General features: G+C 40.5%; 2 protein-coding genes across 2 annotated transcripts in view; one reads left to right on the top strand and one right to left on the bottom strand.

Moving 5' to 3' along the window:
• The window catches only part of COL4A4 (collagen type IV alpha 4 chain), a 322,996-nt gene that overhangs the window by 4,550 nt on the left and 292,839 nt on the right, over window positions 1-25,607 (top strand). The window contains exon 2 of the mRNA XM_063645750.1: window positions 2,691-2,892. The gene's annotated coding sequence lies outside the window, so the exon portion shown is untranslated. The remainder of the gene's footprint in view (window positions 1-2,690; window positions 2,893-25,607) is intronic.
• The window catches only part of COL4A3 (collagen type IV alpha 3 chain), a 153,175-nt gene that overhangs the window by 4,494 nt on the left and 123,074 nt on the right, over window positions 1-25,607 (bottom strand). The window contains exons 33-48 of the mRNA XM_055290811.2: window positions 24,790-24,879; window positions 24,298-24,432; window positions 19,388-19,486; window positions 18,544-18,633; window positions 17,749-17,888; window positions 15,661-15,787; window positions 14,408-14,488; window positions 13,912-14,010; window positions 13,658-13,705; window positions 11,116-11,301; window positions 10,162-10,292; window positions 5,567-5,639; window positions 4,735-4,806; window positions 4,521-4,646; window positions 3,275-3,373; window positions 402-611 (exon numbers count right to left, since the gene is read on the bottom strand). Coding sequence (XP_055146786.1) covers window positions 402-611; window positions 3,275-3,373; window positions 4,521-4,646; window positions 4,735-4,806; window positions 5,567-5,639; window positions 10,162-10,292; window positions 11,116-11,301; window positions 13,658-13,705; window positions 13,912-14,010; window positions 14,408-14,488; window positions 15,661-15,787; window positions 17,749-17,888; window positions 18,544-18,633; window positions 19,388-19,486; window positions 24,298-24,432; window positions 24,790-24,879 — 1,806 coding nt within the window. The remainder of the gene's footprint in view (window positions 1-401; window positions 612-3,274; window positions 3,374-4,520; window positions 4,647-4,734; window positions 4,807-5,566; window positions 5,640-10,161; window positions 10,293-11,115; window positions 11,302-13,657; window positions 13,706-13,911; window positions 14,011-14,407; window positions 14,489-15,660; window positions 15,788-17,748; window positions 17,889-18,543; window positions 18,634-19,387; window positions 19,487-24,297; window positions 24,433-24,789; window positions 24,880-25,607) is intronic.

The raw sequence follows: 25,607 nt of genomic DNA, 5'->3' as shown, positions 1-25,607 counted from the left end.
TGGGAGGATGGCTTGAGCCTGGGATGTTGAGGCTGCAGTGAGCTGTGATTGCACCACTGCACTCCAGCCTGGGTGATGGAAGTGAGACCCTGTCTGAAAAATAAAAGAAAAAGCGCCAAAAAGATAAATGCAGACAGGTGGTTTAGGGGGTTTTAGGGGCAAATTGTTTGCACTGAATGGGAGGAGCTAGGCTGGCATTCCTGAGCTAGGCTCCTTTCAGCATTTTACATTCCAGAATGAAAATTAGACAGGCCAGTGTTGTTTTATTTGCTCTCTTTAAAATGTGTCAGGAGACACTCAAGGTTGTTTACACTTAACTTCAGAGGGAAGCATCCTGGGCTATAAAGATTTACAATCTGCATGTGGAACAACACAACTGGCAACTGGGACTGGGACATTACCAAGGTCTTGTCCGTGGGCTCGTTGATTTCCTTGTACAAAAAGAAAAGAAAAGCCACTGTAGAGTGGCACTGTCCCCTCTGGACATGAAGGAATTGCTGTGGTTTGACTGTGTCGGGTGAAGACAAAGCCTCTCGTTGTCCAGGTTGCAGGTGATCCACTGTCTCCACGTTTTCCTTTCAAACCTGGCAATCCATCTGATCCAGGTGGTCCTTCAAAAAACACATTCTAAATGTTGCAACACACACAAAATCTTAAACTCATTTTTTCAAAATACTAATTTAAATATATGTATATATATGTTGAGCCCCATATATTAAAAGAAATCCTAGAGAAGAGTGGTTTATAAAAATGGCCTGTTTAAACAGTATTATTAAATGTTAAGCAGTTTATCACACAGTGCCTCTTCTTATCAATGTTTGTGTGTATCTGATGCGTTTTTTGAGATCAGGTCTTTATCTTTGAATTCCTCTGTGAGGCCTGGCACGGTGGCCTGCCTGCATCTGGTAGGTCTTATGTATGTTTTTTATGAATAAATGAATGAATCCTCCTACAATGTGATGGGGGAAAAATCAGATATCTACAACTTAGTCTATTCAAGTAGATAATAAAAAATTACTTATGGTTTTGATAAATCCACAAATTACTGCAACATTGTCTACAATAAACAATTGCAGAAAACATTGAAAGCTCTTTTTAAAGGTTCAAACTTCAAGAAAGTTTTGATCAATTTGTAAGGCAAGTAAGAAGAGAAGGCTTTTTTTTTTTTTTTTTTTTTTTTACTGTAATAAGGGTTAGTTTCTTTTATTTATATGAGTTAAAAACAAAGTAAATTGTTTCTGTACATTTTTCTCTCTGTGGAGAAAAACTTTCTATACTTTGGAGTACGGAGTTGGACAAGGCTAATCCACACTTGTCATGTTCTAGATGAGGACCAGTGAGCTATCCTCTCTTCCATTCCTCTTGAACTTCCTTCTCCTTTCTTTCATTGAACAGCTATTATTTATGGTATTGGCATTGGTTACCACTTCCTCACCCCCATCCATTTCTGCTGCCACTGTACCCTGACTCCCTCTCCAACCAGACTTGGGCCATGGCTCTCTAGGGTCCTAAGGAATCACAGAGAAAACAGAGACGGTTAGACTTTGGGCCTATATCATCACAGGAATTAGTTTTGTTGCCCGCAAACATCCATGCCCCTGGGAGTCAGGTAGGGTCACAGTTTAGTCCTGACTCAGAAGTCAGGACTTTCCACAGAAATTTGTAAAAGCACCAATATTATCTATTTTTTCAATTTTCTCTGAATTCTACCCACTCTTGTCTCCTCCAGGGACCTTGAGTGGTTTTTTGAAATTAAAAATAGGCCACATCCAAATTCTCCAGTCTGATGTCTTACTTGAAAAATCCAAGTTGCTATGGTTTTAATATATTGGGGAGACACGTTTTTCTCGTTTCCTAACCCCTGCCCTCATTCAGAGGGGGCTATAGTTGGCCCCAAACAAAAGATGTCTCCTGATCTCTGCACAGGAATTGGAAAGTGATTAGCTGAGCAGAGCAGGAACTGGAAGTGAGCTTTTATGCAAATGTGTGATATCCAAGGCATTTCTGTATCTCCAAGAAAGGGGCCGGGGCCGTCAGTTTATGCCAGTGCAGTTTGACTCTTAGATCTCTTTGTCATTCTTGTGAGGCCTCCATAGCATTGAACTGTCTAATTGCTAATTAATTCTCAACAAAATTTATATTGCAGTGCCCTTGCTCTTGCTGTTGCCCCATTCTTAGGGTATTAAAGCCTTGGTCATTAAAATTTTTAAATTAATAGAATTATTAATAAGAATGGTTTATCACTTCAAAAACCACACTTTAAGGAAAGCTGAATGATTAATAGCACTCTACTGTGCACCCATGACAATATTAAATCATACGTAATTATGCAATTAGTATAATATTAACATCATATTTGAATTTTTAAAAATTTAAGTCTACAGTCTTTACCATTTTAATATAGTAGATCTGAGCATAATATATGTCAGTAAATTCAGAAAGCACATTTAGAATTCTTTCTTGCTTTAACAAAGTCAGCAATCCTAAAAATAGAAGATTTGGACATCGAGGTAGTGTCCAGAAGAGTGCTTTCAAACATCTGCAGAAGGTAGATGTTGATCCAGGTATCAAACTGACACATAGAGCATATTTTCAGAATAAAACACTATATTTAAGAGGCCCCTTTTTAGGACACGCATGAATTGTTGAATTCTATTCAAGAATGGCATTTTTTTTTTTTTTTGAGACAGAGTCTCCCTCTGTCGCCCAGGTTGGAGTGCGGTGGTGTGATCTTGGCTCCCTGCAACCTCTGCCTCCCAGGTTCAAGCGATCCTCCTGCCTCAGCCTCCCAAGTAGCTGGGATTACAGGCACCCGCCACCATGAAGAATGGCATTTTTAAAAGATGGCTTTCTTAAAAAAGGATACTAAGTTGCTCTTCTACTCATACCAAGGTAATATTTTTCTAGCTACATACTTATGTACCACTCCTATAAATAATAATTATTAACTAACAACTCCTGTAAGTTATTAAAAACAGGTATTGGCCTTTTTGAAAGAAGAACACCCATACGATTTATTAGTTCTATTTGTCCTTGGGCTAAACTGTGCATCAGTTTGGAGCCCATCTGACCAGCTAAGAGGTCGGAAAAATAGTGTGTTCCAATAATTCTTGATTCTCATCTTCCAAATGAACATTTGATCCTTGGCCTTTGGTCTGATCTGAACAACATAAACTCAAAGGCCTAGATAACTCATATAGTCACCCACTCGAACAAGACTTCTCTGTATGTCGAAATAGCACTTCTTCAGTGAGGAAACAAGCTGGGGGTTTACCTGGCTCTCCTTTAGAACCTTTGTTGCCTTTTTCTCCAGCTGGTCCAGGAGTTCCTGGTTTTCCATCCTTGCCTGGCTTACCTCTTGGCCCACAGGGTCCTAGGCAAAAACCAACATTGTATTGCATTTTATCATATAGGATGAAAGGTAAGGTGGCCAACCATCCCGTTAACCCAGGACCTTCTCAGTTTCAGGAATGAAAGTCCTGCATCCTGGGAAGATCCTCAGTCCTGAGCAAGCTAGGATGATTAGTCACCTAACTTGTTAGCCCCTCTTCCCAGAAAACAAGACTCTCGAAAATGAACTATGAGGATACTAAATGCAGCAGTTTAAAATTGTGCTGCAATTTTGATTGATGTTCTTCCAGAATTCACTATGTCCCTGAATTGATCAAACTAATAAGTAATATCTTTATCTCCCAGGTGATTCAGACAAACTTAAGGCATAATCATTCCATTCAGAAGCCTATTACAATATGCTCTGCTTACGTAGAGGGGTCAGTTCAATTTCCAAACACCAGTATTTTGAAAAGATTTCTAAATCATTTTTTCCTAATACTTTGCAGTACAAAGTGTTAGAAAAGTATAAATTCACAGAACTCAGGTATATTCAGACAATCATTTAGAAATAGAGCCCCAAGACTGACAGTTGTCAGAGGAGATAGACATACCTTTACCTTAATTAAAAAAAAAACTGCTGCCCTAAAGTGTATTTGTTCAAGTTATACTGTGTACAACAGCTTTCAATAGATTCCAAGGTCTTTTTTTTTTTTTTTTTTTTTTTTTGAGACGGAGTCTTGCTCTTTCACCCAGGCCAGAGTGCAGTGGTGCGATCTCGGCTCACTGCAAGCTCTGCCTCCCGGGTTCACGCCATTCTCCTGCCTCAGCCTCCCGAGTAGCTGGGACTACAGGCGCCCGCCACCGCGCCCGGCTAATTTTTTGTATTTTTTAGTAGAGACGGGGTTTCACTGTGTTAGCCAGGATGGTCTCGATCTCCTGACCTCGTGATCCGCCCGCCTCGGCCTCCCAAAGTGCAGGGATTACAGGCGTGAGCCACCGCGCCCGGCTCCAAGGTCTTTTATTTGCTGCTCAGGGGTAAAATGAGCTCAGTCCTAAGACTGATTGTGAAAACCACTATCATGTTCAACATTTTCTGTGAAGTTGTGTCAGCTGTTTCCAAAGCAGTTTACAGGTATTTTGGTTCAACCACTTCCTAGTGATCCAAGTCAATGCTGCCAGTCCCACACCTAGGTTTCCAGGTGGCCCTGGTGGCCCAGGTTCTCCCTGCATCCCTGGTTCTCCAGGTGTGCCAGGTGGCCCTGGGCTTCCTGGAAGGGAGATAATCTGAAGTGTGCCAGGGTCTCCACATACACCTGTTGACATAAACATAAGAAGAAGATGATGGCTTCACGGATACGTTACCTTTCTTCATTGAGAGCAACAGTAAGGACATTTATTTACCAGGTGGTCCTTTTGGCCCAATTGGTCCTGGAGGTCCAGTGGATCCTAGAAATCCAGGATTACCCTTTTCTCCTAAAAACAAACAAACAAACAAACAAACATACAGTGTGATTCCACTTAGATCAATGGGTTTCCCAGTTCTTTGGGTTGATGATTGACTCTAAGGACAAATACTAGAAGTGTGCCTGGAGGCTCTGTCCCATGGGTTCTGTCACAAGGGCTACAATTTCATTTTGTTCACATAGGTTTTGGCATGTCACTGGGACCCAGTAGGTCGTGCTTAATGAGTCTGTAAAGAAATATATTCCAGAAGTAGGCATTAAGAACTTGTATTTTAACATTGAAGGGGAAGGGTCCCTAAGAGTCCACTTTTTGAGTTCAGAAACCAATTTGATATTTACGGTAAGATACAAAGTCGCATTAAAACCTGTTTTACCATGTGGTGAATTATATTGCTTGGTTGTCGTAGTTACCTACTTTCTCAGCTTATTACTCTAGCTTTACTAATAGCCTAGAGTTAGTTACATTAGGAGTTCTCTTCAGCACATAGAGAATATTTGCTTTGATGTGAACTAATAAAGTGGTAAGACTTCTCTTCCAATCACAGTCTTTTACACAAATAAAAGAAGGTTACCGAGAGCCATTGATTTGGAGAAATACTTTATTTTAAAGAATCTTGAAATAGTGTAGTAGAGCCTTCCTACTTCACTCATATTGAGATCCTATTTGTACTAACCCCAGCTGTCTGTACTTCAGCAAACACTTGTGTGCCCTAAAATATGAATTGAGGTTATGGTATTTGCATATAAAGAGCAATGCACAAAAACAGTACCTTTCACGCCTGGAAACCCGTGGAATCCAGGATCACCTCTGAGTCCTGGAAGACCTGGAGTACCTGGTGCTCCCTATATTTCAAATAAAGGGAGCAGAACCAAAACAAATTTTTAAAATCACTAAATTTACAGCAGTTTTTTAAAAATGCAAATAGGGTATAATATTATGTTGGGTGAGAATAAGCTGAAGTTAGCAGACATCATTTTTATCTTTCAATCAAGGCTATAACTCCTCTGGCCACTTAGAACCTTTCCTTAGACTATCATTTTAAAAGTAAAATAAAAGCTTCCCTTAAGCCCAAGAGCAAACATACCTTCTAATGTTGGTGTATGTTGTTTTAGTATTGGATTCAACTGGATATTCTGTGTCCTAAATGGAGTAGCCCAGTACTGCCAGAATGATTTTTTTTTTTTTGGGCGGGGAGCAGAATCTCATTTTGTCGTCCAGACTGGAGTGTAGTGGCATGATCTTGGCTTGCTGCAACCTCTGCCTCCCACATTCAAGTAATTCTTATGCCTCAGCCTCCCAAGTAACTGAGATTATAGGCATGCACCACCACACCTGGCTAATTTTTTTTTTTTTTTTTTTTTTTTCCTTGAGACGGAGTCTCGCTCTGTCACCCAGGCTGGAGTGCAGTGGCGCAATCTCGGCTCACTGCAAGCTCTGCCTCCCGGGTTCACGCCATTCTCCTGCCTCAGCCTCTCCGAGTAGCTGGGACTACAGGCGCCCGCCACCACGCCCGGCTAATTTTTTGTATTTTTAGTAGAGACGGGGTTTCACCGTGGTCTCGATCTCCTGACCTCGTGATCCGCCCGCCTCGGCCTCCCAAAGTGCTGGGATTACAAGCGTGAGCCACCGCGCCCGGCTTAATTTTTGTATTTTGAGTAGAGACAGGGTTTTGCCATGTTGGCCCAGCTGGTCTCGACCTCCTGACCTCAAATGATCTGCCCATCTCGGCCTCCCAAAGTGCTGGGATTATAGTAGTGAGCTACCGTGCCTGGCCTAGAATGAAAATTATAATCTGTATTTATAATTGTTGCAAAGACAACAAAACCATTGTTGAGTTACAGCACCCAAGCATCATTCTAACTAAGCTAGCAGAGCCATAAATTACTCTTGATCATGATGGTAGGAGAAGTAATGTCCAGGGATGGGAGTGTACAGGAGTTGTCAAGAGAGAGTATTTGACAGGCATATTTGACAAGGATGCAACAGTCTAAGTAGGAAGGAGGTGCTCTCTTCTTGTGAGGCTCACATGAACTGGTCTTATAGCCAGGAGATGCTCAAGCAAAGCCATAGAAGGAGGGAGGAGGGAGCAGGACTTCTGAAAAGAGCTATTTGTCAAAATGTATGCTAAATCTACTTTCATACTGTCCATATGAATTGAGATAATGCTATTACCTGAGAATAATGGGCTTTGAAGGTTGTGAAAAGTGCCAAGAATAAAACTGGCCTTGAACCAGCTATCTTTGGAGCAAGAAGACCAAAGAAGGAACCATCTGATTGCCTGGATAAAGTGTTGTTAAAAAAGGAGAGAGAAAACAGAACCATCTGGTCAAGGACTTGCTGGCTTCTGATGTCTGCCTGTTCTCTTGAGGCGAAGGTAACTATGAAAAAGGGCATGTTGCCAGGGTTATCCCTGGCAGCAGGAGGGAGCTGTTGAAGGCCCCAAGCCAGTTGAGACATCCATCAAGAATTATCTTTCAACTGTAAGTGTAGAAGCCTATGAATGACCATGAAATCACCAGAGGAGTTAAGTAAGATCATGTTTCCAAACCAAGCTTTATACATCCCAGTGTCCTTGGAAGGTCTTTAGATGTAACCATGGATCAAATTGGCAACTTTCAAAGAATCATGGGGAACATGAGAGATACCTACAGACTGAAGATGGGCAAATAAGTCATTTTTCAAAAAAAAAAAAACTTTTAAAGGTAGATTCTGGAAATCAAATACCAAGAGAGCTTAAGAGCGATTCCTAACAATGAGCTATGGCAAAGTACCTCATTATGCATCACTGATGAGGTTAGTAGAGGACAAAATGAGTTATACCGTAGATGTTCTGTATTTACGTATGAATTGTCAATGTAAATACATTGACGATTTACATGGTAGAGAGAGCTGTGCCATGTGCCATGGTAGCTCTACCTACCATATTTTTGTGGACAAAATGGCTGCTGCATAGAGCAACAAGGATAGATTTAAAGCTTGGTGAATAGCCACATCAAAAGGCAGTTCATTAAGGGATTAATTCCAGCTGGTAGAGAGCAAACTATGGGCACAAAGAGCTGCTTTGGAAGTGTTTCTTGGATCAGCAAATGATGTCCTCCCTCTTCTTAGTCTAGAAAACCAGAACTCCATTACCTGACTCCTGCTTAGCCCTCCAGACTCCTCCCAAAGTGTCCTCATTCCCACCTCAGCTGCAGTAATAGAGTTGTGTGTGTGTCACTCACACACACCCATTGTCATTTTGCTCAGAAAGCTCCTTTCCTGCACCCGACCCATACCTCTGCTTTTCTTATTTTCTTGGATAACTCCTATGCATCTTTCAAGACTCAGGCCAGGCATCAATGTCCTCGGGGAAGGACCTTTCCTGAGCACCTTCCCTCTACAGTCTGGATTAAATACCCTTCCTCTGTGTCCCCACAGCCCCCTGCATTCTTCCTACCACACGGTGTGAAAATGGCCATCTCTGTGTCTATCACCCTCACTTTATTGTGGGCTCCTCTAGGGCAAAGGACTGTAGCTTTTTGTTTTTCTATCCATTGGTACAGAGTAGACATTCAGTTATGATCCCTGAGTCACATTCCTCTATCCAACATCTGTCTCCAAGGATTTGATGTAAACAGAGGAGTCAGCTTGTCTAATACGCTGCTAAGAGAAAGCTAGGGCCGACGGCTGTGGTGTTGAGAGAGAGAATATGAATTGAGAGATTGCAGGCTGGGTGCACAGGCCTAAATGAATAAGATGATGTCTAAGATTGATAAATGTAAAAGTTCTACACTTAAGTCTCAAATAAACATCAACAGCAACAAGCTAGGCAAGAAATAATGGAGAAAAGTTAGTAGCACGCGTGAGGAAAAGGCCCATGGGCTTTAGTTGATTATAAGCACAATGCGGATACAGGCAGGTCAGCCCAATGGCCCAAGTGGAATTTTAGGTCTGATTCCTAAAATGATGATGTTTCGGACAGCAGACCCTTCTGTCCTTTAGCCACTCACTGGGGTATTGACTTCTTCTGGAGGGCGTTCATTCCAGAGGCTATATTTTTTAGGGTGATACTGACAAACTAGGGTGCATTCAGTATAGAGGCAAGGCTGTTAAATGGTTAAACTGAATTTGAAAGAACCAAGTATTTATCCAGGAATAAAATTATTGGAAAGAAATGGCAGTTATTTAGAAACATTGGCAGGCATTTGGGTGGCAGAAAATAAATAGGCATTTACAGGGGAACGCAGAAAACTTCAGAAGCATGTAAGTAGAGGAAAAAGTGACAATGTCATTTAGAGTGATTCTGAACTCCCAGCTGCTTTTTGAAGATTATGGAATCTTGGACTTGTTCAAGGTCTAAATAAGCAAGGATCTGGAATGCTGTAGAGGTGAGTCCCATACAGACCAAAGTTTTGGAGGCCTCTTAGAGGCCAAATCATTCCAACTCTGAAGATTTTTTGATTTTCAGAAACTTCTGGACTGTGTTCGCTTAGGCGCACTGCACAGATGCATCAAAAATTGTAAATTTTTGCTGCCTCCAGGCCCATCTGATCTGGCAATTAATTTATAAGAGTATAACAGTATTCTTGTATTAACGATAAGTCAATGTTAATGATATGGTTTGGCTGTGTCCCCACCAAAATCTCATCTTGAATTGTAGTTCCTATAATCCCCACATGTCCTGGGAAGGACCCAGTGGGAGGTAATTGAATCAGAGGGGTGGTTTCCCCCATGCCATTCTCATGGTGGTGAGTGAGTTCTCCTGAGATCTGATGGTTTTTTTTTTTTTTTTTTTGACGGAGTCTCGCTCTGTCGCCCAGGCCAGATTGCAGTGGCGCTATCTCGGCTCACTGCAAGCTCTGCCTCCTGGGTTCACACCATTCTCCTGCCTCAGCCTCCTGAGTAGCTGGGACTACAGGCGCCCGCCACCGTGCCAGGCTAATTTTTTGTATTTTTAGTAGAGACGGGGTTTCACCGTGTTAGCCAGGATGGTCTCCATCTCCTGACCTCGTGATCCGCCTGCCTCCACCTCCCAAAGTGCTGAGATTACAGGCATGAGCCACCGCGCCCGGCCGATCTGATGGTTTTATAAGGGGCTTCCCCCTTTGCTTGGCACTCATTCTCTCTCCTGTTGCAGTGTGAAGAGGTGCCTTCTGCCATGATTATAAGTTTCTAGAGGTCTCCCCAGCCATGCAGAATTGTGAGTCAATTAAACCTCTTTTCTTTATAAATTACCCAGTCTCGGGTATGTCTTTATTAACAGCATGAGAATGGACTAATACAGTTAACAACATCGACAATATATGATATACTATACAATATAAGAATAATTATAATAAGTTGATATTGAATTAATAATGAGTCAAAATAATTATCCATACTCACCAGATGACCTGGTGGTCCCATGTCTCCTATAGTTCCAGGTGGACCTTGCGGGCCAGGGTGGCCCATAGACCCTTTGTCTCCTTTTATGCCTATTACATGACTCCCTGGAGGTCCAGGGGCACCAGGCTCACCTGAATTCATGAAAAGTCTGTCAGTATTGCCAGCCAGGGAGCTTGGAAGGTTCTATCTATCAGCGATTGTTTCTAATGAAGTATAAACCCTTCACTTAGCATTACCACAAACATTCTTTCCCCTGGAGCGTGTGATGGGATTGTGGTAAAGACAGGATAAGATGATGCCAGCGAAGCACCTGGCACCCACCAGCAGGATCTGCTTCTCCCCAATGAGGGTCTGTTACAGCAAGGTCTGTGCCTGCTTCACTAGAGCCTAGCCCAGCTCTAGGGATTCAACAAATAGAGTTGAATGAATGCATCACTGTCTTTTAGGCTAATTATTTTCTTTTTGATAGAGTTTTGTTCTGTTGCCCAGGCTGGAGTGCAGCAGCACAATCTCAGCTGACTGCAGCCTCTGCCTCCCAGGTTTAAGCAGTTCTCCCATCTCAGCCTCCTGAGTAGCTGGGATTACAGGCACACACCACCAAGCAAGACTGGCTAATTTTTGTATTTTTAGTAGAGACAGGGTTTCACCATGTTGGCCAGGCTAGTCTTGAACTCCTGACCTCAAGTGATCCACCCGCCTTGGCCTACCAAAGTGCTGGGATTACAGGCGTGAGCCACTGTGTCCAGCCAGGCTCATTAATTTATTGACTATGCCTCCCTCAAACAGGCTACCCTGCCTTGACAACTGCCGGGTGTGGGAACCATGGGTAGGGGGGGAATGGAGATGACCACAGGGAAAGAAGCAGCAACAAGGTAACATGGGGAGGAGGTTGAAAACTTTTGAAGTCAAACATGATTTTTGTTCTTTTATACTATTTAAAAGTAAACCCTCTACCTGGGCTTCCTCTTGAGCCTCGTGGACCGTGATTTCCTTTCTGGCCGGGGATAATTGCACCGGGCAGACCTGGTGGCCCTGGGAATCCTTCTATGCCTGTGGGCCCTTGAGGCCCAGCATCTCCCTTGGCCCCTTTTCTGCCCGGGAGGCCAGGAAAACCTGGGGCTCCCCTGTCTCCTTTAGCTCCTGCAAAGAAGAAGGCTTAATGAGTTTCTTTAATGCCCATATGGTTGGGTTAGAGCTCTTGGCTATCTTTAATAATGTAGGTACTTTGCTTAAAAGTGTTCAGATTCAGAATATATATTTCTAAAATATATATTTTATAATATATTGCTGGTAAATGCAATATAGAGCCACAAAAACTGAGTTGAGACTCAGTCTGTCTCCAACTAGCTGTCCGATCTTGGCAAAGTCACTTCAGATTTACTTACTATTATAAATTTTGATTTTCTTATTTTAAAAATGAAGGTAGTACCTGTTCTAGCTAATTCTTTCAGATCAAGTGAGATAACATACAGACATAAAAGCATGGTATAAGCTCTAAAGTGTTATATAAATGTAAGCCACAGTTATTATCAGCTGATGAACTTAATCATGTTGATGTTGTTGAGTCACTGATAATCCATTAGAGCACAAGAAGCTAAACTGCGTAGCAGTGATGTGTGCATTTGAAGTATTATCCAGCTAAACCTAGAAAAAGGAGCAACACAATTGCAGTCTTTATTCTGTCCTTTAGTTAACTTCCCCACACATCCCCCATGATAGGAATACTAGTGGCAGGAGGTTTGGATTTACCAAAGACCCCCAAAAAAGGTCACAAGTTAATACTAATATTTTTCAACTTAGAAAAGCTTCAAGAAATTGTGCTTTGACATTCATGAATGAAAAATATTGTATGAATTGAAAATAATGTCTCCCTCTTCTCTCCCATCTCTGTGTTATTCTAGAAGCAGTAGATGGCATGAAAACAAAAGATAGATGTGCAGAAGGAGAGGGAGAAGGAGAGGGAGGCTAATAGCTCAGGGGAGGGCTTGGGGAGTTATTATATAGTAAAGACTTACAATGAAAATAAAATTGATGAATATTGACGATCTAGCCCTATGTCTATTCACATCCTTTAGCTTTTTAATGCCTGTAATTTATACTTTTAAAAGAAAGTGCTTAGATGACTTCAGTTCACTCCAAGCTTTGTAATACTGTTTGCATGGCAATGACCTGAAACACCAACATGGCTTGGATTGTATATTTCATGTTCATTAAAATGATTACATGTTCTGCAATATGATTTCTTTTTAGGATTTGGGAGAATAAACTAATTAAAAGGATTCATACCTTCCAAGTCTCAATGAACTCTTCTCCATATTTAGTTATCCTAGAGGGATTGAGGTGCATAATCATTCACTTACATAATTAGGCTATTTGTTAGTTTTAAGGCTTTTAAACCTAAGGTATGACCATTTTATACCAAATTTTATTTCCAGTTAAAAGCTAGTGTTCTCATTCCAAATGGTTAAACTGTGAGTTAGCCTGGGAACGTGAAGAGCAACTCTCCTTTTGACCACAATTCTAAAGCTACACTGTGGAACAGGAAGAACCTTTGTGCTCATTGAGAAAGGCGAGGTCTGAGAGATGTGGGAAGACCGAGCTCAACCAAAAGAACAATCAAACCAGTAAGAAACAAATGGGAGAGAACAGCTCTTATCTACTTTTACACTTTAACTGTTTTGTGAAGAGGTGGTTCCTGCCCAACTGAGTTTCTCATTGGCATCCAGCTGCTCTTTGCTGGTTCGCATGAGCATCAATAACTAGGGCCCTTCAGTGTGCTAGGCCTCTTTGCTAATGAAATGCTCCCATTCATAGGACCCGTGGCTGAGACGGGTCAATGAAATGTGCAAACAATTTGATGTTTCTCCTGGAAGGTTTGACTAGAAAATGGAAAAGAGTTAAAAGAAACTGTTTATCTTGTAAAGCACTGATGTGAGAAATCCAGACTTGCGGCCTGCCAAACAAAAAACTTGTAAATACTCTGAATGACATGTTCAGTAAACTGCCATGTCTGAGATGTTGAGAGACTCTCTGGGTCGCCTTTAATAAACAATAGCATGGACCACAAGCTGGATCTGGGAGTTGGAATCAGACCTATGAAGATACAGGTGGGAAAGGATTCGGATTACTCCTGTGTCTCAGAACATAAGGGACAGATGCTCACTGAGAACCCATCAGTTCCACCTTCGCCTTTTAGGAGGTGGTATCTTTAAACCATGCTAACAACAGCAAGACATATACAGAAGAATCCTTTTTACTTTTCAAGACTTTCTTAGTAGGAAATTCCAAAATTGAATTACAGTTTCTAATTCATTCCATTTGTTGTGATGATAATAATTAAACATTTTAAATTGAAGACCAAGATGATAAATATCCTATATTACTATTGGAACATCTTTAATTCACTAGGTTAAGCTTACTTTCTATTTCAAGCATATTCAACTGCTTTCTCTCCTTGAAAATGTGTACATTAGGACGGGGAAGAAGAACTGCTTACCTTGAGCACCAGGGTTCCCTCTTGGGCCTGGAGGGGCCCTCAATAAACCTGAAAGAGATAATCTTGACATGTTAATAGTTGGTCAATTTCATTACATTATATGTCTATGACAAAAGTTTAGTACACACTGAAAACATGTTAAAGATAATCAGTTCTATCAGAGAAAAATCTTTAGAGCAGCAAAGGATTACACTGTTACTAATGATTCTATCCAAAATAAAACTAATGGATCAAAGATAATGAGCAAGTTGTACCCGTTTCTCCCTTTTCTCCGGCTGGACCAGGAATTCCATCACGTCCTTGGTCACCTCTTATACCCATTGGTCCAGGAGATCCTGGGAATCCTGGAAGACCTGAAAAAAAAAAAAAAAAAAAACCCCAACCCCCAAACTATGGTATACAAAAAGAGGATTTATTTCTTGCCAGTGGCCTAATGGGAATACCAGGGAGATGTGAGGAATTGTGTTAAACAGGCTATTTTTCAGAACTGTAGCTATGTGAAGCTATGTTCCCAGGGAAAACCACATACAGATTACTATTATCATGAGGATTATCCGTTGGGAATAGGTTGCCAAGTATTTGAATTAAATAGATAGAAATATCTAACCCCCTTTTTTTTTGCATTTTTGTCTGGATACTGAGTAACTAGGAGCTACCTTCTGTAGAGTAGTAGGTTTACAGAAATCCAAACCTCAGGAGAAAATGTGCCTCCCACATGAAAAGGAAAAAGAGAAAGTAGAAAAATGAAACCTGGAGGGCCTTTGATTCCTGGAGGGCCCAGGAAGCCTTTGATTCCTTTAAAACCCAAATCACCATGAGGACCTGGATTTCCTGGAAATGAAGAGAGGGGAAGGAAGAAAAAAGATCACCAAAAGATAAATGATTACAACGGTGACTGAAACGGTCTGTTTTTATAGTCAACCATGCTCACACTGGCCTTAAGGAAGCTCTCTTGTTGCAAGGTCACCCCATGGTTTTGTCCAGGCTGCTATTTTCCTGGAGAACCACTGCAGAGATGTGTCTAATCACTTTCAAAGATGTGTGTACACCAACCACAAGCACCACTCAATATGTGATTTTATTTTAATTGTGAGTTAAATGCAAATTTATTGAAACTTTCTATATTTGAACAGGTAGTTTATTGTATTTAAGTAAGACCTGAATCTGCAACCCAATAGTTTCACAGTTGTTTTTAATAAAACAAAACCCTAAACCTGAATTGTAAGCTAATAAGCAAGAAAGCCAAAATTCAATCCAGAAATGGGTCCGAAAAAAAGTCACAACACGGTGTTGTAGTTTGAATTGTGTTGTCCCCAAATTCATATGTTGAAGTCCTAACCTTTCAGTACTTCAGAACATGACTCTGTATTTGGGGATAGGGCTGGTAAAGAGGTAATTAAATTAAAATGAGGTTAGTAGGGTGGGCCCTAATCCAATATGAGTGGTGTCTTTATAAGAAAAGAAGATTAAGACGCCTGGAAAACACTGGAAGAAGATAGCCATCCACAAGCCAAGAACAGGGGCCCCAGAAGAAACCAACGCTGCTGACAGCTTGATCACAGACTCAGAGCTGCTGGAACTGTGAGAAAATAAACGTCTGTAGTTTAAGCCACCTGATTGCTTCTTAGCCTTTTGGCTAACATCAAGTATAGTTTAAGCCACCTAGTCTGTGGAATTCACTATGGAAGCCTGGACAAACTAATACAAACATTATGATTGTACAATGGCTAACATTTTGTATCCTTGGGCTGAATTTGTTGAGGCAGTTCTTCAAAAGTGTTTTTTATAGGAACATATTTTTATATTTCAGTCCAAACGGGCTGATTAGTAAAATTAGGCTCTCTTAATGAATTCTCTTAGTGTGCTAGAATTTGAAGTTTAAAGTTGAATAAAAGCAACTGCAGCATAAAATATAAATAGCTTTCTGTTTACCACAGTGATTTCAGGAGGGCTATACTCTGAGTAATGCTCCCAGCTTTTAGAATTGTAAACCCAAGCCTTACCTGGGAGGCCAGGACTTCCAGGACTTCCAGGGGCTCCCTCAGGTCCAGCAGGCCCCAAATGTCCAGGTGGGCCAGGTTGCCCCATTTCTCCTTTCTTTCCCATATCACCCGGTAGTCCTGGATCCCCCTTAAATGTAGTCAAATACCTTTAAAATTCTCATATAAGCAGGATATGTGGTTAGAATTCAGCATAAACTTTATTCGCTAATTTTTTCATCCATTCGTCAATTCGTATTTAGTATCTGCTATCTGCCAGCACTGTGATAGGTGCTGGGAATAAGATGGCCACATGGTTTATGGAGCCCAGTGCAAAATGAAAATGTAGCTTCCCTTAAAACTTTTTAAAGTGAATTTGAAGACAGCAACAGCATAGCATCAGACCAAGTGTGGAGGCCCTTCTTAGCACAAGACTGCACTGGTAGCATACCCAGGAAGCCGGCTTTTACCAGGATATAATGGTAACCTATATAGATTTATGACATACATAGTCCCTGCCTTCATGGAGCTTCAGAGACCAGTAAGGAGATAGATATTAAATAATCACACAAATATATAATTACAAATTGTGATGAGTAGCTGAGAGTAAGAAAGAAACAGACTAAATAAAGATGTATCCTACACATACTATGCATGCAAATATGTCAATCACATGTTTTAAAAACCTTCCAGTGATTTAATGTTCATTAAATCTTCACTTCAGTTTTATGACAAACCAGAACATATAGGTTTGATGAAGATTTACAAAATTTCTGTGGTAGCCAATTAAAATATACTACTCTGTTACTCTCATTTTGCTGACATGATAAAACCAGCTCATTTTGTGTTCGATGCACAGTTCTAAAAATTTATTCTGGTGGTTACCTGTGAAAACTTTAAATCTAGATGAAACTATCAATTAATTGAGTGTGAAGTCAAATAGGATTTCTCGATGAGCAAATATCTCAGTGGAAGCAATCTCAGGTTTTCTAAGGACTTAATCTAAATATAAAGAACAAAGACATTTGTCTGTGCTCCAAGTAATAAGCACTTGCTTTCTTGGGTCTGTGTAGTGTCTAAATTTTTTTCTTGTTTTAGCAATTACTACTGGAGAATATAGCCAGTGAAAATATTTAGGAAAGGTGGTATTTTATTGTCTCCCAAAAGAGGGAGAAGGTTCCCTAAGTAATAATTTTTATATGTTGGAGTCATATACTGTTGAAAATCTAAAAGTCTAAATCAGAAAAATAGACTCTCCCCTACAAAAACATTTTCAAACATTTTGCATTTCGTTTCAAAAGGTTGCTGGGCTCCTTGGGATCCCATAGATTTTCCCAGTGGTCCATGGAATCACATGTTAGTAACCTCTGCTTATAGGAACTTGTATTAATCATTCTCTAGTGGTCTATCTCTGGCTTTTAGTGTGAAAGCTGTACTCAAAAAATTGGGAAGAGAATAAACCTAAGAAAGCAGCTGAGCCCTATTGAAACATCTGGCTGCTGCTTTGTATAATACAATAGTAAGGGCTTTAACATCCAACCTCAATTTGACAGAGCACAAACGCTGAAAACATTGAAACAAGATTAAATATTTCCATTCCATTACACAGAAAAAGTTCTAAAGCAAGAAAGATAAATGTATGTATCTTAGGATTTTGTTCGCTTTCTAATAATGCTGTAAAGTTATTTTATTTTGTATCTTTTGTTAGTCTTTGTAAGACAAGTGTTTTTTATTAGAAGGTTTGGAAATTTATTTTTCTAAGTCTGAGATGAGTACAGCAGAAATGGGCCACTTTGTATCACAAGAAAAAACCCACTGTCCCATCTGATTGTATGGGCCTGTAATCACTGCCTCCTTCTGGCAGCACACCTAAATTGCAGGGACAGTGTGAGAAATTCCTTGGTGAATGAAAGAGGCTTTCAGAAGTTGACAGCTCTGTGACAGACAAGCATCCTCAGTTGTGGAGATAGGATTTTAAAAATCCAAATAACTGTCTGAAAGTATAGTAATAGTTACAATTTTCTCTGCCCACACTGAATCTGGGTACTTGTTGATATTTTTCAAGGCACTCACTCCACCACCAAAATGTAAATATTTCAGTGGCCTATATACCGTTGGTCCCGGTCGTCCTGGCCTTGTACCTTCTGAATAACCTGGCTCTCCCTTATCTCCCTGGAGACCGTGAATACCTGGGAGGCCTGGTCTTCCTCCTCGACCTGGGAATCCCAAAGTTCCCCTTTTTCCTTTAGAACCTGAAATTAGGGGGAAAACATCAAGTAAAATAGATAAACATGAGGATCTTGAAGTTTTCTACTTTTCACTTTGGTATAAGCTTTCTCCCAAGAATGGCTTTTTCAGAATTGCAAATGCATCAGGTAGTTACAATGGTTGATTATTATACAACATCAATATTTATTTTGTTCTCACCCATATTCTAGTTGCACACTGTGTGTTTGTCTAATAGGAAATCTAGCTTTTTGTTGGTTTTTTTTTTGAGATGGAGTCTCACTCTGTTGCCCATGCTGGAGTGCAGTGGCGTGACCTCAGCTCACTGCAACCTCCGCCTCTTGGGTTCAAGCGATTCTTCTGCCTCAGCCTCCCGAGTAGCTGGGACTACAGGCATGTGCCACCATGCCCAGCTATTATTTTTTTGTATTTTTAGTAGAGATGGGGTTTCGCCATGTTGGCTAGGCTGCTCTCAAACTCCTGACCTCAGGTGATCCGCTTGCCTTGGCCTCCCAAAGTGCTGGGATTACGGGCATGAGCCACAGTGCCTGGCCCCACAAATCTAGTTTTTTAACATAAGCCTTCTACCAAGTGGAAAACCAAAACAGTACACAACACAGAAAATCTGGAGTCCTCACCCATCATGAACTTGTGGGCTCATAACAGGACCTTATGCATTACCTGGCATGCCCATGTTCCCCATGCTTCCTGGTATACCACGTAGTCCTGGTTCTCCAGGATTCCCAATGCTGCCCAAATCTCCTCTGGGGCCTTGAGAACAAATAAATAGTTATTGCCCTGCACAATTCCTGGACATAGTATGAGTTTAATAAATACTTGTTGCTTGCGTGCATAAATGAATCCAGAACAGCCAGACTAGCTGGTTTAGGCACTTGTCTTGCTGTCCTTTTTCCTTCAAATAAGAGGGAACTAGGGACCCAGAACATGTAAAACTAAAGAAAGTTAGATTCTTGTTAGCAGACCTGGGTTTCAAACACTAAAATCATCCTTGGACCAACACCAGCAGGAAAAAGTGGGCTCCTGCAACCATATGGTAATATATTTCCAACTGCATCCTGAAGTGTTATTGCCATGTAATGTATTTTGTTACTGAGGTGGTTGTATGAATGGTGGGATACTTTAATTATTTAAAAATTATTTTGTAAACTCAGTTACTTGTTTTAAAAAAGAAAGATGCAAACCTGAAAACTTCTAAGGCATCCTCTAGTTTTCATCTCTGATATGTGATATAGTGATCAATTATAATTTATAACATATCAGCAATTTCAGAATGAAATTTTGAGGACAAAATGGAACTATTTGTAGGTTAATATATGTTAGTTAACGCCACACCAACTATCAACACCTTCTTGTTAGTTAATTTAGTAGCAAATTTCTGCTGGAAATTCTGATCGTTCAGAACAGAATTGATACTTAAACCCAGTAAGCCTAGAAACAACTTCTATTACTTTAGATGTAGGAAAGTGTAAAATGTGATATTTTTCTATTTGAGAATCAACGGTACCTGGTGGTCCTGCTGGTCCAGGTAGTCCTTTGAGGCCTTTTAAACCTGGCATCCCTGGAACACCTCTGTTTCCTTTCTCACCTGGATTTCCTGCGAATCCTAAAGTGAGAAACCAGGTATTAACAAGAAAATTAGCCAGGTGTGGTGGCGGGCGCCTGTAATCCCAGCTACGTGGGAGGCTGAGGCAGGAAAATCACTTGAACCTGGGAGACAGAGGTTGAAGTGAGCTGAGATGGCGCCACTGCACTCCAGCCTGGGCAACAGAGCAAGACTCCATCTCAAAAAAAAAAAACCCAAGACAAAAAACCAGGTATCAAAAATGCATGTTAAAATTTTGTCAGACCCATCCACATCCTGGTTTAAACCGTTGGCATATTATTGTAGTACAGCATAGCATATATGTTAAGAGCATGGGCGGATTTGGGCTTCTATCTTTTAAAGAAGAGGATTAAATGCAATAATATGTGTCAAGCATTATTAGCACAGTGCCTGGCATAAGTTATTCCTCAATGAACATTAGCAATGATCTTAATATGTACTCTTTAAAACAACATTTTAAGAATTAGCAGCCTAAATACCTCTTCATTTCTTAATAGTAAAGACAAAGTGTTATCCACTACAGTATTCTCATCTAGATGATTCTATTCTCAATCCATGTATTAAAATTATAATTTATAAAGTATTAGGTAAGTCAAAGGCCAGAATCACAGTGTCAATCAATCAGTTAATAACACTTGGATTTGAATCCAGTTCTGCACAGCTGGAAAGCTCATAAACGTCCCAGGAAGCCATTCTACTTTCCCTAAAACATGACTTTGATCATACTCTTCTCCTGTTCATAAATAGTCATTGGGCCAGGTGCAGTGGCTCACGCCTGTAATCCCAGCACTTTGGGAGGCTGAGGTGGGCGCATCATTTGAGGTCAGGAGTTCAAGACCAGCCTGGCCAACATGGTGAAACCCCATCTCTACTAAAAATATAAAAAGTAGCTGGCTTGGTGGCACACACCTGTAATCCCAGCTACTTGGAAGGCTGAGATTCACTTGAACCTAGGAGGTTCAAGAGAATCACTTGAACCTAGGAGGTGGAGGTTGCAGTGAGCCGAGATCACACCATTTACACTCCAGCCGGGGTGACAGAGCGAGACTCCGTCTCAAAATAAATAAATAAATAGTCACTGAATCTCTATTACCTACAGAGTAAATTGCAAACTCTTTCGGCAGCATGAAGCATTCTGCAATCTGTCTACAGCCTGCCTTTGTGCTTTTTCTCAAGCAGATTCACTTCCTTTGGCTCTTTTCCTGCATATGGACTTATTCATTCACATATGGATGGAGCATCTAATTAATAAATAGGTCTTGTGCTGAGCACCAGAGAGATAAATCATCATGTTCTCTTTCCCCAAGTTTTTAGTGTTTAACTGGGGAGACAGCCAAGTAAACAAATAATTATCATCCAGGCAGATAAACTCTATACTAGAGTTGGGCACAATATGCTACAGGGAAGAATTCCTGGAAGAGGTGGTATTTTTTAGCTCAGTCTTGAAGACCAAATGAAAACTAATTGGGTGAAGAAGGTCTGGAATGAGACAGGATTCCCAGACAGTAAAATAGCATGTAGAAAGGAGTGATGCGTATCAGGGAGTTAGATTGTTTTGTTTTACAACCTTTGTTTTTTCCTTTTATGTCATTGATTGCAATCTAAAAAGATATATACTGTTTAGTCTGTTTGTTTACTTCAGTTTTTTAGGGGCTGGCAAAATACAGCTTTCAGGCTGAATCTGGCTTGGTTTTGTATGGCTTTAGAGTTAAAGACGGGTTTTACTTTTTTTTTTTTTGAGATGGAGTCTTGCTTTGTTGCCATGCTGGAGTGCAGTGGCACAATCTCGGCTCATTGCAACCTCCGCCTTCCGGGTTCAAGCGATTCTCCTACCTCAGCCTCCCAAGTAGCTGGGATTACAGGTGTGTGCCACCATGCCCAGCTAATTTTTGTATTTTTAGTAGAGTCTGGGTTTCACTATGTTGGCCAGGATGGTCTCGATCTCTTGACCTCATGATCCACCCGCCTCGCCTCCCAAAGTGTTGGGATTACAGGCGTGAGCCACCAAGCCCGGCAGTTTTTACATTTTTAAAAGGTTGTTAAAAACAAAAGCAAAGAAGAATATACAACAGGGCCCATATGTGAGCCACAAAGCGTAAGATACTTACTACCTAGCCTAAATGGAAAATGTTTATGGACCCATTATGTCTCTTTCCCCCACTAAACTGTAACTTTCATCATGACTAGGAAACTAAAGTCTGCTTTGTTCACCTCTGTATAATCAAGACATAGCAAAATTCCTAGTCCATAGGTATTATTAAGTAAAAGGTAATTATTGAGTACATAAATGTCTTGTGGCTGGGGAGACAGGCCAAGTGCAAGTGGTGAATAAACTTGTATGTCAGTCTAAGAAGTTTCACTTCTCAAAGCACAGGGAGCCTTGGAAAGATTTTAAGCCAAGAATTTTATTTGTTCATCTGAATCTTATTCAATATTTAAATCCTCTTTCATGGAGGTTTCACTGACTATCTTAGTTGCTGTATTTTCTACTTCCCTCAACTCCTACAGAGCTCTGGCAGCACAGTGAGGAGGCCAAGTGTGAGGCCCATCTCTGCCATTTCCTATCAGAGTGACATTGGGCAAGTAACTTGACCTCCCTATTTCCCCACATGTAAAATGGGATGATTGCAATAGTAGTACCTACTCCTAGGGTTATGTATTTATTTATTTTTTGAGACAGAGCCTCACTCTGTTGCCCAGGCTGGAGTACAGTGGCACAATCTCAGCTCATTGCAACCTCTGCCTCCTAGGTTCAAGTGATTCTCCTGCCTCAGCCTCCTGACTAGCTGGAATTACAGGCTCCCTCTGCCCCCAGCTAATTTTTGTATTTTTAGTAGAGACGGGGTTTTGCCATGTTGGCCGGGCTGGTCTTGAACTCCTGACCTCAGGTGATCCACCCGCCTTGGCCTCCCAAAATACAGGGATTACAGCCGTGAGCCACCGTGCCCAGCCTACTCCTAGGGTTATTGTGAGGATTAAATGAGTCAATAGTTGTAAAACTTGGAACAGTACCTGCACATGGTAAACGCTACTTAGGTCGTTGTTAAATAATATAGCATACTAATTTGCACCTTGCGTTCTTTATTGTCTTTTTCTACATATGCCTAAGTCTGCCACGCAGAGTCCTTGTGGAGAGGATAGTGACTTGTTATTGTGCTTCTCTGTATATTCAATATCTCTTCCACATTTGAAGTGAATAGCTTTAAGTCAGAAATTCAGATTTAGAAAAAAAAAAGGATCATATTGAAATTAGGGAGGCCTAGATACAGGTTCTTTTTTTGTTGTTCTTCTTCAATCTGTGTCCCTTGGTTATGCATTTGAAAAGCCTAAAGAAAACAATACAGAACAGCCTCGATGCATACTCTAGTTAGGGTGAGTAAAAGAGTTTTGTTGGAAACATAGAAATAGCCCCATAGCATGTGTCCTTCTGTACTTTACAAAAGGAATTCTTCAATTGCAAATTAGTACTCACTGCGCATTTATACTGTGAGAGCCAAATTTCTGCTTATGTAGGCAGAGATATGCTATTCATATTTTTTCCAAAATGTTCCTAACACTACTTAAATAATCTAAAATAGTCTAGTGAAGTGGTGTCTATGTACACAGTTTATGAGGACTGGAGATTGGTGCCAGTATTTTTTTTTTTTTTTCATATCTTGGCTTAGACTAGTCCTAGCAGAGTTTTATAAAAGTCACATTACTTTCTTTTTCATTGCTAAAAATGAAATGCAATATTCTTTTTGTACCAGAACTAAAGTGTCTCTTCAACACCAGGTTAGATGAGGACTACACAGAAAGCCTTTACTTCCTAACTTGCCAGTTAGTCAGCCTTTCTATTGTGATCTACAGCACCCTGTGCAGAGTAATTCTTTTTTTTTTTAGGTTTGGCAGTACACGTGAAGGTTTGTTACATCCGTATGTGCCACGCGTGTCAATATTTGTTGAATACAGTCTCATTTCTCAAAAGTCATTTCAAATATCTCAAAACTTAACATGGTTTTACAACCGCAAACACATTTTTCTTTTTTCCTTTCTTGCTGTGATACATTTTTCTTTTATTCCTTTCCTGCTATGAGAGTCTGATCTGCAAATGTAATATTTTACCCAGCAGTTCTCTGTTTTTCTAAAGTTGCTTGGGATTACGTTTGGTCAAGAAGACCGCAAGGGAGGGCTTCTGAAAATTTGGTTTTATATTGGTTGTATTGATCATATCACGAAAACTGCCATAAAAAGGGCCCAAATAACTTGAAATAATGTGAATGGGTTTGAATTTTAGCCTAATAGCCACATCTAACAACAGTCTTTCTAAAGGGTTATATTTTCGCTGAAGCATTTCTTTTTAGTAATTATTCTCCAAAGGATTTTGAACAGGAGAAGAAGTTTTTAGATGGAATCAGAAAATATTATCCTGGTAGTCTACAGAATAAAGTTGAATTTGAGATGGAGATTTCAACATCAGCCAGAAAAGTTTTTTAATGTGGAATTTTTTAAGGGTTTAATTTTCCCTATACTTGGCAAAGAGGGAGTTTTGAGGCTTATAATTTAAAAACTGACTGATGACGATTTAAATATAGCAAATGAAAATGCAGAATTAACTTAGAAATAAAAATGTTACGCATCGAGGAGGCAACATATCGTGCAAGGTGACTCAGTCCTAGTGCCTGCTCAGCCACCAACTGGCTGTGTGACAGGCAGGTAACTAAACACTGGCCCTCACTGTCCTTATTTGTCAACTAAAGGGATTTGCCTGGATAATTTATTAGCCCGAAAATCAGCTCTGATGTCCTGATTCCAAACAAGCAATTCTTTACCTTTGAGACCTGGTTCTCCTTTGTCCCCTATTACGTGGGATATCTGAGAAGGCCCGGGATTTCCTTTATCCCCTTGTTCTCCCTTGGCTCCTGGGGTTCCTCTCCGGCCCTTTACTCCTGGAATTCCAGGGCTCCCTAAAAGACGGAGTAATAACATCAGGTCCTTAATTCTTCAAGTAGTTCATAGGGATTAAAAAGTTGGCAATGCTTACGATAAAACAGAACAAATCAAACAAAAAAGGCTAACAGTGCTCAGAACTTGATAAATAGTTTCCCCAGGCAGGCAGCCTCATAAGGGTAGTGGTGTAAGCCTGCAGGGAGAAAACAGGATTCCGTTCAAATGGAAAAAAGGAACACAGAAAACAGCAAAATCAAGAACTGTTGCTCTCTCAGAATTATTTTTCCCTCCAGTGAAACATAACTTTTTTTGCTGCAAAATAAATGAACATTGTTTATGCTTCCTGCTATTTAGAAAGGCACTCCATCACTTACCCCTGTGCCCTGGCGTGCCTGGGTTCCCAGGGGGCCCCAGAGGGCCAATGGCTCCAGGAAAGCCCATCATCCCAACCACTCCATCTTCACCTATGGAAACAAATTAACACAAAGCAGCACGTGTTGTACAGAGTGAGAAAAGCAAAATATTCCATATACTAAAATAAATTATACTTAGAAGCAGAGATTGGGAGTTGAAAAAAAATGGCCTCTGTACATAGTACAATTTCTGTATTAGTCTAGGAGATGGGTCAGTAAATGGTCTTTTAAACTCATCTATGTGGAAGTGATTGGTAGCAAATCATATTCATGGATGAGGATAGAATATGTGGAAGTTTTGGAGCATTCCATCCTCCCAGCCCCTGACCAGTCACTTTCTATTCTATCCCTTCACTTTATTTTCTTCATAACACTTGTCTCAAATTGAACTTAGATTTTAAATATTTCTACTAGTGCTCCTCTACTATGAGAAGGGCAGACTTGTCCACCGACTGATGTGTCTCTAGGGCCTAGAAGAATGCTGGCATGTGATAGTAGCCCAATAAGATGAATGAAAGGATAATGTGTCAATTAAGTTGTTTTAGGCTCTTTTCCGGAGGGGAGATCAGTGAGGTCCTTATGCCATGAGGGAACAGAATATTCTCCCCAAACATATAAACAATAAACATAGCCATGAAATTAAAACAATTATACAGAAATGTGATGAACAACAACAACAAATCAGATAACTTATACAAAATGGACAAGTTTCTAGAGAAACAGAATACCAAAACTGACTCCAGAAGAAATAGAAAACCTGAATATACCTACAAGAAATG

This window comes from Symphalangus syndactylus, chromosome 8 (genome assembly GCF_028878055.3).
Source record: "Symphalangus syndactylus isolate Jambi chromosome 8, NHGRI_mSymSyn1-v2.1_pri, whole genome shotgun sequence".
Classification (NCBI taxonomy): Eukaryota; Metazoa; Chordata; class Mammalia; order Primates; family Hylobatidae; genus Symphalangus; species Symphalangus syndactylus.
The sequence above is the reverse complement of the archived record's forward strand: the minus strand, read 5'-3'. Positions and strand labels throughout refer to the sequence as shown.